The 10533-nt window shown below is 37.2% G+C and overlaps 1 protein-coding gene across 1 annotated transcript in view; it reads right to left on the bottom strand.

Annotated features, from left to right (window-relative positions):
- LOC107717557 (procollagen galactosyltransferase 2-like) overlaps positions 1-10533 on the bottom strand; it is a 24348-nt gene that overhangs the window by 12727 nt on the left and 1088 nt on the right. The window contains exons 2-5 of the mRNA XM_016524340.1: positions 1663-1773; positions 1335-1452; positions 1031-1165; positions 93-297 (exon numbers count right to left, since the gene is read on the bottom strand). Of these exons, the coding sequence (XP_016379826.1) occupies positions 93-297; positions 1031-1165; positions 1335-1452; positions 1663-1773 (569 nt within the window). The remainder of the gene's footprint in view (positions 1-92; positions 298-1030; positions 1166-1334; positions 1453-1662; positions 1774-10533) is intronic.

Raw genomic sequence — 10533 nt, 5'->3', positions numbered from 1 at the left:
ACACCAAATACACAAAATAATGTTCTTTTTAGCAGCATCATATGACCCCTTTAATGGACTGTTGTTAAAGCAATCCAGTGGAGATCTCTCACCAGCTTGTCGTGCGGAGAATGCAAAGACCATGATGTCATCAAAGGCCCAGCTGTAGTCGGGGTGAGGTGGGTGGAAAGCCATGTCGAGTGTGGCGCTACGTCTCAGATCCAACAGGAAGGTGGAGTGCACCATGGGAACCGTGAAACAGCCCAAGCGCTTCCACTCACGGATAGGCTGGTAGTCTGGGGTGCGCTTGTAATAACCCTGAGAAAATGACAGAGATATCAGGCTATTTTAGCATTGTTCGTAATTACGTTTTAATTGTGAATGTTGAATGTACAATTCCGTTTGAATGCCTTTTGAACAAAAGCAACAAATCTTGCCTTAAAGGGTTAGTTCACCAAGACAGGGGAGAAGAATTGTTGAATAAAGTCATTATCTTTGTTTTCTTCATGCACAAAAAATATTCTCATAGCTTCAAAAATTACAGTTGAACCACTGATGTCACATGGACTGTTTTATCGATTTCCTTACTGCGTTTCTGTGCCTGGGAACGTTTTAGTTACATTGCTGTCTATGAAGGGTCAGAAAGCTCTTGGATTTCATGAAAAATATCTTAATTTGTGTTCTGAAGTTGAACAAATGTCTTACGGTCTGGAACAACATGAGGGTGAGTAATTAATGACAGAATTTTCATTTTGGGGTGAAATGAAAATGCAATGATCATTTACTCAGTCGTTCCAAGCCCTTTATGACTTGCTTTCTTCTGGAAAATCACAAAAGAGAATATTTTGATCAATGTTGGTAACCAACATTTTTTTAGTAACCACTGAGTTCCACTGTGTGGACAAAAAAAAAAGACATTTTTAAAAAATAACTTCTTTTATGGTTCACAGGTGAAAGAAAGTAATATAGGATTGGAAAACCACGAGGGTAAGTAAATGATGAGAGAATTTTATTTGTATTACTCTTTGAGCCTGAGGTGAACAAGGTTTACCTGAGGCGTGATACCACACCAGAAGTTTGAGTAGAGGGATCGGGAATCCAACATGGGTGCCACCAGTGTGAAATTCTCTGCCATCATGAGATCCAGCACCCGTGGGTTGGTCAGGAGGTTATCACTGTCTACAAACTTAGAGAAAAAGAGAGAGATGTAGTTTTACATAAAAATACCAATTTAGCATCAACGTAATTGTCATATGATAAATATAGTTGGAGTATTAGTACTTGCGGTTTTTATTTAACGTGAGTATAAGATACAACGTAAGTCAATTATGACAAGAAAGGCAGCGTGACCTCACCAGTATATAATCAGCCCAGCGCTCTCGTGCAGCCTTCAGTGCCGCCTGTCTGAGCTTCATTACATGATTGAAACGAGATGGAGCCCAGTGTTTCGGCCCCCACTCATCTGTGTATGACCTTATATAGAAAAAAAGATGCATAGGTTTGGAACAGGATGGTGACAAAATAATGACAGAATTGATATGATTTTTTAATCCCTGTTCTGGAAATCATTAGATTTAGATGGGAAAGACATTAGCAGACTGTTGCAAATTCCTGACATAAACAACCATTAGTGCTAACTGACTTTGAAACCTCCTGTTCTGGAACAAGATGTTTTCAACCAACCGTGGCTCCTCCATGGGCCTCCACTCCACGTAATGGTATCTGCTCTGCCTGTTCTTCAGCCATTCTCTCAGTATGGATGTGGTGTTGTCCACATTATGGTCCGTTGCAGCCCTTCAAGAAACGATAAAGGAGAATTTACATAATTTTAACATAAACAAGACCATCTCCAAAAACAGCTGCTAATCAGGAGCAGTGAAAGAGCGATGCGTCCCTCAGGCAAGGGTGGAACAGTCAACAATGTGTTTTGAGTTAATATTTCTTTCTCCTAGACTTGTGGAAAAGCTCGATAAGATTATTAAAATTCAAGTGAAGATGTCAAAAGTGCTATTTGACGACGCTAGCAAGCAGCTAGCGCTGTATTTCCAGGGCTGATAAATTCCTCCGGCACATTTATAGGCTTGCAAGGAAGTGAGGCACTTAACAACAGCTTGCCAACAGCAGCTTGTGAGAGGTAAAAGACGTATTGTCTAAGTTTCATATTAGCATTTCAAGGGCCTAGCTTAGCATAGTTAAATATGTTACTAGCAAGTGAAAATTCATGAACTTCATCAAACAATATACCATGACTTGCAACAACATTTATGCAAAACAGCAACTAATTTATATTTTGACTACATTAACTGCGACGAACATACACGGTGTGACATAACAGTGAGTTTTCCCAGCATTACTACTCTGTGGCGTTGTGGAGATCACATGTAAACACTGACACAAGCACACAAACACACTCAGTGTCCTCAGTTAGTCAGGGCCGTTTGGCTGTGCCAGTGGAAACCTCCACTGCACAGGGACTCTGCAGTGAAACCATGTGGGAAAAAAACAACAAATATTGACATCACCTCAGTCGTCACATTCACATTTCCTCACCCCACCTTTACCAGAAATAAAATTCAATTGGTGTGTATATCCATATTAATAGAGCACTGCGGGATGTTCTGCAGCAGCATCAGGATGAAACTTGAGGCAATGGAGAAAATTCAACTGGATTCATTTCACCTAATGTGTAGACAAGTGCAAAAACAGTTAAATGAGTCATAATAATAATAAATTACAAAAAGCTTATTCATAAGCAGCCTTTTTTCTTATTTTCAACTACTAATTATACATCTTTAAGCAATACATGCCTAAATTTAGCAAAGAAGATCAATTACATTGTTTACTTGTTTTAAAGCATAAACTTTACTAATTTTACTGAGGTTTATGCTTTAAAACAAGACAAAATATGAGTCTGGTTACAATATATTCTCTGGGGGAAAGTCTCTTTTGTGCAATTTTACTGTACTTCAAGTAAACTGACATTTGTTTAAGAATGCTTAGATATTTGTAGCAAGAAAAAAAGATTATATTTTTATATATTTCTCATTTATTTATTTAAAGCATTAACATTACTAAATTTACTGAGATTTATGCATAAAACAAGACAAAACATGAATCTATTTACAATATATTCTCTGAGTCTATTTGTGTTATTTTACTTGTCATGTAAAATTATGTAAATGTATTGGTTTCTATATCTGTTTGACTGTTTTTTTGGGTTTATTTATTTTCATGGATTTTTTTTTTTTTGAAGGGACACATCCATCCTGTTCCCACTGCCGCCTTCCAAATCTATGGCTATGTCTGCCTTGAACATCTGCAGTGAATAATACTAGTGTAAACCCACAAATACACATATAACTCCCACGAACAAACATTGTTAGACAACAGATAACAGTGCATGCAGTGTGTGCATCTAAGTAAATTCATATTATTATACACTCTTCGTCTTTAAATAACAAGTGATAGACCAGCTATTCGACACCATGACAATTACTCAGCCAAGACAGTCTCGCTCATAACAACATATTCCAACAAAGAGTGCCGAAAATACAGGCCAAGGTGATGTACATGTGTTTTAAGTATGCTTTATGGGTGTCCGAGATTTTATGAGTGTATAACAGCAAAGGGAACAGACAGCATCGAGCTTGATAAGCAGTCTGGTTTTTTATGACTGGTTCGAAACACCTGACACACAGGTAATGACAGGTAATTCAGTGTCAAAAAGATCACTGCTTTCACACACACCGCTTTTCTGACTTCAGCTAATGCAAGTGTGCCATAGTTGCTTTATAGGAAAACAGGCCTTCGAGCTGCAATAATTTTTCCAGAACATCTGTGAAAAATCCATTAAAATCAGAATGAACAATGAAGCAGAAAAGCAAAAGAGCGCATGCATGAGCATTTTATTATATGAGGATAAACACACGTGTGTTAGATTTTTCATTGCATGCAATTCTCATACTTATGTTCAGTTCTCTGTTCATTCTAGTTCTGCATTTATATGAATTAAATAAACATGTTGTGGTTCTGTCACACTGCTGCAGCCGATATAAACATCTGTAATACACAGACTCACTGTATCTCTTTAAATGACTCTCTAATGGCAAATGATTGCACATTGTGTTCTTCTCCGACCCTCCTGGGGAGAGACCCAAACAATGCATTTTGGGTTATGTTGCTCCATGACAAGGAAAACTGCACATATAAACATAGTGAAGTGTGCAAGTATCCCTGGTGAGAATTTAGATTTATGATTTGATTTATGAAGATATATGATTTGTTCATGACTTTATGCTACATTACTATATGCTTACATTATGTCTGACTGTAAATGGGGAAATCTCATGAAGAACATGTCTGGGTCATATTTCTCCTAAAATCAAAAGAAAAAGAGAAATGTATTGTTATATGTATAATATATATTAGAGTATATAACATTATATAATTAGAATTTAACAATTGCGCTCAAAATTATTTGTAATTATGATTCTAATTACTTTTTATTAATAGTGATTAATATTAATTTGTTTAAATTATTTATTTTATTATAATTGCTAAAACAAATACTACAATGATTTATAAATCCCTTACTATTTAAATAATATATAAAATAAACAATCTCATACAAATAATGTCAATAATAATACAAATTCATAGTTTTGAAAAAGACATACATTTTCTTTTTACATAATTTGTTTTTCTTTAATAATAATAATAATAAAATACCCTGGCATGCTTTTTGATTTACCCAAATATAAGCACATTTGTACTTATGTGAGTGTATTTCTGCCTGTATGAAGTTTTTGAGGATGTGTCTCAGTTCTGGCCGCAGGGGGCAACACTCATATTCATGACCAGACAAGTAAACAGCCAGAGGAATTCAAACCTGCCAGCATATGAATTACTCAAACTTCTGCTTTCTGATGGTTCAGTCAGTCATATATTCGGACAGAAACATTCTCCTCACCTTTTTTCTCCTCACATTTCCACACCCAAGGGCAAAAACTCACTGCTGACACTAAACACGTTACATACACTTTCTGAATGAGGTCTATATTCTACAATATTATTTAGATGCTTCTCCCAGTCTGTATTTTGATTTATGTTCATTTTTAATGTTTTGGAAACAAATCATCAGTCCAAGCTGCAATTAATCTGATATTTCACTGTTAAACATCCCAAAGTTATTTCACTTGCAATATTCTGTAGGTGCACCTCATGATAAAGGTGATTAAAAGTGTTAGGGATGTATATGTATGTGTGTGTGTGTGTGTGCGTGTGCGTGAGTGCATGCGTGTGTGTGTGTGTGTGTGTGTGTGTGTGTGTACAGGTTTATATATCCTGGTGGGGACTTAAACCTGAATACACACACATACTCATGGGGACTCGTGTCACGGTGGGGACCTAAATTGAGGTCCCCATGGGTACAAAAGCTTATAAATCATACAGAATGAGTTTTTTTGAGAAAGTAAAAATGCAGAAAGTTTCCTGTGAGGGGTAGGTTTAGGTGTAGGGTTGGTATAGGGCAATAGAAAATACGGTCTGTACAGTAGAAAAACCATTACGCCTATGGAGAGTCCCCACAAGGATAGCTGACCAGACATGTGTGTGTGTGTGTGTGTGTGTGTGTGTTCGTGGCAGGACATTTAGCTCTAGGTTTTGTATGTGTGCGCTCCTGCTGTGCTTGGAGGAAGCAGGACTTTGCTTATAAAAACCAGATTTTTGCCCGTTTGAAGTTTATTGTAAGTCTCCAGCTCATTATCTGACTGCCCGAGGCTCACTCTCTCTTTTTGTCTCTCTGTTTCTCCTCCATATGTCCTTATTGACAGCATCTGGACACCACATGCTACTCACCTCCAAACACGCACATCTTATACTTTATACACCTGCACAGTACAGCCATGAGCGATAAAGAGGACTATCCCCTAATAAAAGAAGCAATCATGTTGGAGTAAAAACAGAGATTACATGAAATAACCCTGAATTAGATAAACCAGTAAAAAAGATATTAATAAAGTCTTCTACTGTTCAAAGCTGCTCTGACAACACCGAAATAAACTTCCTTCTAGGCTGATTACGCATTTTAACTATAACAATGGGTCTGTTGTATTGAGATAAGCATGTGTGTTCATAATGACAGAGAACAGTCTTTAATAACTACAAACTATGCCCTCGTAACATAAATTTGAAAACAGAAGAATGACACGATAATGAGAACTTTATTATGTCTGGTCTCTTGGTATCACCTTAGTAAGGGTTTATGACATTTTACGTATTTGCAGCAAGCTGATGCCTTTTTTTACGTGTCAGTATTGACAAACAACTTTTAGAATTTTTTTTTTAAATGCTAGTTGCAATGGAGAGCGTTTTGAAACTAAAACACATTTTCAAATATCTGGACAAATGTGGATGTAGATCCTCTAAGGACTTTTTAAAGGGATTGTTCAATGCAAAGATGAAAATTTGATTTATGATTACTCACCTTCATGTCATTCCAAACCTCTATGAATTTCTTCTTCAGAACACATAAAAAGATATTTTCAAAATGTTTCAACTGTTTATGTCAATAAAAGTAAATGGGGTCCAAATCAACACTGGGCCATTGACTTTCATTGTATAGACAAAAAAGACAAAAAATTACAGTTTTGGAACAACATAATGGTTAATAAATTATGACAGAATCATATTAGGCGAACTATCCCTATTACACAAAAAATTGACAAAGAATACTACTGCATACACTGTGCCGAAATAGTTCTGCTTTGGAACATTATTTATTGAGAAAAGAAAAAGAAAAAAATAGAATGTAATTAAACAAAAGTTTTTAAATTTTAATGAAAATGTCCATTGGTTCAAACATAGCCAGTTACAGATGTGTGTGTACATACACGTGTGTGTGTGTGTGTATGTGTGTGTGAGAGAGTGTTTGCTTGCTTTGCAGTGGCTCTGCCCCTATGCATGGGCTGACGTGGCTGCCTGCCTCTGTAGATTGAGGAGGGGGCAAAGGGGCTTGTGAAACCCTTGCTGTACTCAAATTCCTCCAGCCCCCCTCTGTCAACACAGCTCTGCCATGTCACACACACAAACACATCTAGAGTGTGATGCTAGTTCATCCCCCCTCATGACATTTTGACATCTTTTTACACGTACATAATTACATTCACATTAAAGGTACCAATACATTTCATTTGATACAGCTGCGAACTAGGACCTAAGAGATCCATCCAGAACAATTTAGCTTAATCTGCTTTTCAATTGTTCTCCTATACATCTGTTCTGGAGTTATCAGAAATCTGATAAAAGCAACAAAAGCGGTTAAATTAGTTGTAAAAACACGAATGCTTTTCTCAAGAGTGCATATAGGATCATAGACTAGTCGGAGATTCCCACAGTCTCACCTGACACACTGACAGAGTTTATCAAACATTCACATGAACTCAGAGACTCTCCATTCATCTTCCTTGTGAATATAAACACATCTGTGAAACACTGTGAAAAAGGTATGTGATATGTGCTTATGCACAGAACAAGAGCAAGACAAAAAGACAGTGAAAAAATTAGAAAGGGGTGTGAGAGAAAAAGACTGAAGAGGTAGACAGATAGATTGATTGTTTGCACTGCAGACAATGTTAGTCATCCCAGTGGTTTACCAGAAGGATGAAACCAGCAGAGAGCAATAAAACGGCATTTCCCCTCCAACAACATAAACCTCCGTCACCTCGAAATACCTCACTATATGTCACTGCAAATCTGCTTGCTTCATGCACGTCTACCTTTTGTCAAGTGTGCCTTTTGGGGCAACCTAAAACAACGGTCTGTGACTGTGAGAAAAGTCCCAAAAATGTCTACATAATACCTGGAGAAAGTTATGCAATAGCAAATATTTCATTAGTAGCTGCATTGGACCTCAGAACATTTTGAGCCAATCAACAGAACCATACAATGCCATGTGACTAAACACTCCAAAACTGCAAACAAGTGTTGCAATGAAAATGCTGCAATATCCACTATAAAACCATGTCATTTTTACATAATAGTATCGTGCATGTGCAGATTATTTGGTCACCTGCCCTGACCCAAAACACTGCACACCAATAAACTACTATTCCAGCTCGACTCTAGACACCCATGACTAAAGTCTGCAATCGTCCTGCCGTCTGGACTTTTGTGCACTATTGTTCCTCTACACTTGAACCAATGCTGGGTTAAAGGTCTTTTGGGTTTTGGGTGGATGGGATAGACAACTGAATTGAGGTAGCTGTTGTTGGAAAGAGCAGAAACTAGTTCTGGACATGTTGAAAAGAACAATAGTGAAGGAGAAGTTAGGCTATAGACCCCATCAAACACTGCGCCAGGGTTTTATTAACAGCAAAACTCATGCAAATCTAATAAAAACACAAACACACTCAGAGCTGTAATGACATACACATAATCATTTACATATCTGACCGTCAGATCAATACCCAACATATCTCTATTGTTTTCTCAAACCCTTTGTTACAGCTATTCAGCATGCTTTGTTTATTTAACTTGCCAAAATGCCCAGCATTCCTCAACAACAGCATCATAACTGCTGGAACGAACACCTGAGTCTGAAGGAAAACTGCTCACATGGTTGTCAAGAAAATCACATCATACCGATAAGGCTAGTAAACATACACAAAAGAGCAGTTGGCTCTTATAAACGAGTCTGTGTTCAGTAATTTTGACTGTAACTTGATCAGTCATTTCTAACTTATGTCAAAAGCTGTGTTGGCACCATTATCTTGAACACCGTTTTGCTAATTACAGGACTGTGCCTTTAGGGAACATGACGCTGGATTCACACTCTTCCTTCGTTATAACTTAAGACTTTCTGAGCCATTAATCAAGACACTGTCAGAGGAGATTGTCCTCTCTGTCTCTCTTGTTAGTGCTAACAGTTCTCTTCAGTGTTATAGTAGCTTAGCTCCTGCTAAAGTCAAACAATCACAGAAACTCTTTATGTAATCAAAGTTCCTTTAAGGTTGCGATGAAATGGAAGTAGCGACAGATCTTTTCGTTCTTATTGTGATATACATTTCAGTGAAACAGATTATCGAAAAAATCTTGGTTCTCTCCATCAGTTGCTGATTGGATGGAAGCAGATCTGAATGCGATCGTGAATTTTCATTTCATGTGGACCATCTTGCCTACCTTTTTAAGTACAGTAGGCCTAGTTACCTACAAGTTCAGCTATTATTTATTTGAATAAAAAAATATCCATAACTATTAGTTAGGATTACAGTAATAAATGTATCAAAATTTTTGCTTTTTCTGTTCCAGTTATGCTATTTAACTATTTTTTTCAGGCTAGTAGAATTAACACACAAAAAAATTCTAGTGTAAACACCTCTTACACTTCATACTGACTTACCTAACAAATAAGAGAAGACAAAGTTGGGCAGAGAGATGTCATTGTGGTTGACCAGTGCGCGTGGCCAATAGAGATGGAATGTGGATTGTTAGGCCACTCGTGGTGCCCCTCTGTAATTTTCAACATTTCCCCCCCCTTGCCCTTTCCTCTCACTCCATCCTTTCTTCCCCCTAATTCCCCACATTCTTTCGCAAAGCGAAAAGAGAGACTAAAAGAGACTTTCAGCCTGTCATTTGACTGCACTGTTTCTTCAGTAATCTCCTGTAGGTCTTCATAATTGTGCACATACACACATACAAATGTCCACAGGCAGCTAAAGTTGGCATGAAGTAAAAATTGACCCCATCTATTTTCTAAATGGATTTTATAGATCCAATTGTAAACAATTTATCCATGCATGTTTTTTTTTTCATTGTTGCTGACTTGTAATGTTTAATCAAAATGTCATAACCATACCTTTCGGTGAAAATGACAGACTTCTCTCTGGTGACTTATGCGCCTGAAAGTTTGCATTCATCTGTAATCCACTTTTGATTGCAAAGCCTACATCTCAAAATCCAATCAACAAGCAATGGACACTCAGACATACATCACAATAAGGAAAAAAGATATGCTGCTACTTCCATGCAACTTTAAATTCAATACTAAATATTAAAGATTGGCTATGTAAACAGAAATTAGAAATTAGTCTGTGTTAGCAGAGTTTAGATTATGGTGCAAATGACATGCAAAAGCATTCAAAATGAATTTCACTTCATAAATGTGTGCCTCATTCAAAACACTCTCCAGCTAAAACCTGCCAGAAGAAATAAATGTAAAAAAGTGGTAAAACATAAGGTATAACAGAGAAGTGGGGTGTACTGTCAGCCCAAACACATACTGAATGTTTTCCAATCAAAGCAGCTCCGCTCAGACTGTGGAGCAGCATAGAGAGGAGACGGAGATGTAATTAAAATTGTGTGCCTCCAACCAATTGATTTGGAAAGAAATGTAATGTAAATCACTTGTTTACCCTAGGAAAAGCTGAAGGGAAGTGAGGATAGTTCACAGATCATTCATGCTCATCATCTGTGGTATATGAACACGGATAGAAAGTGAGCATGAAAGAGACAAAGACATTAACTTTGGTCCCCTCTCTTGTATTTATTGACAAATAC

This window comes from Sinocyclocheilus rhinocerous, unplaced genomic scaffold, assembly GCF_001515625.1.
Source record: "Sinocyclocheilus rhinocerous isolate Xijiao unplaced genomic scaffold, SAMN03320098_v1.1 scaffold813, whole genome shotgun sequence".
In the NCBI taxonomy this organism is placed as follows: domain Eukaryota; kingdom Metazoa; phylum Chordata; class Actinopteri; order Cypriniformes; family Cyprinidae; genus Sinocyclocheilus; species Sinocyclocheilus rhinocerous.
The sequence above is the reverse complement of the archived record's forward strand: the minus strand, read 5'-3'. Positions and strand labels throughout refer to the sequence as shown.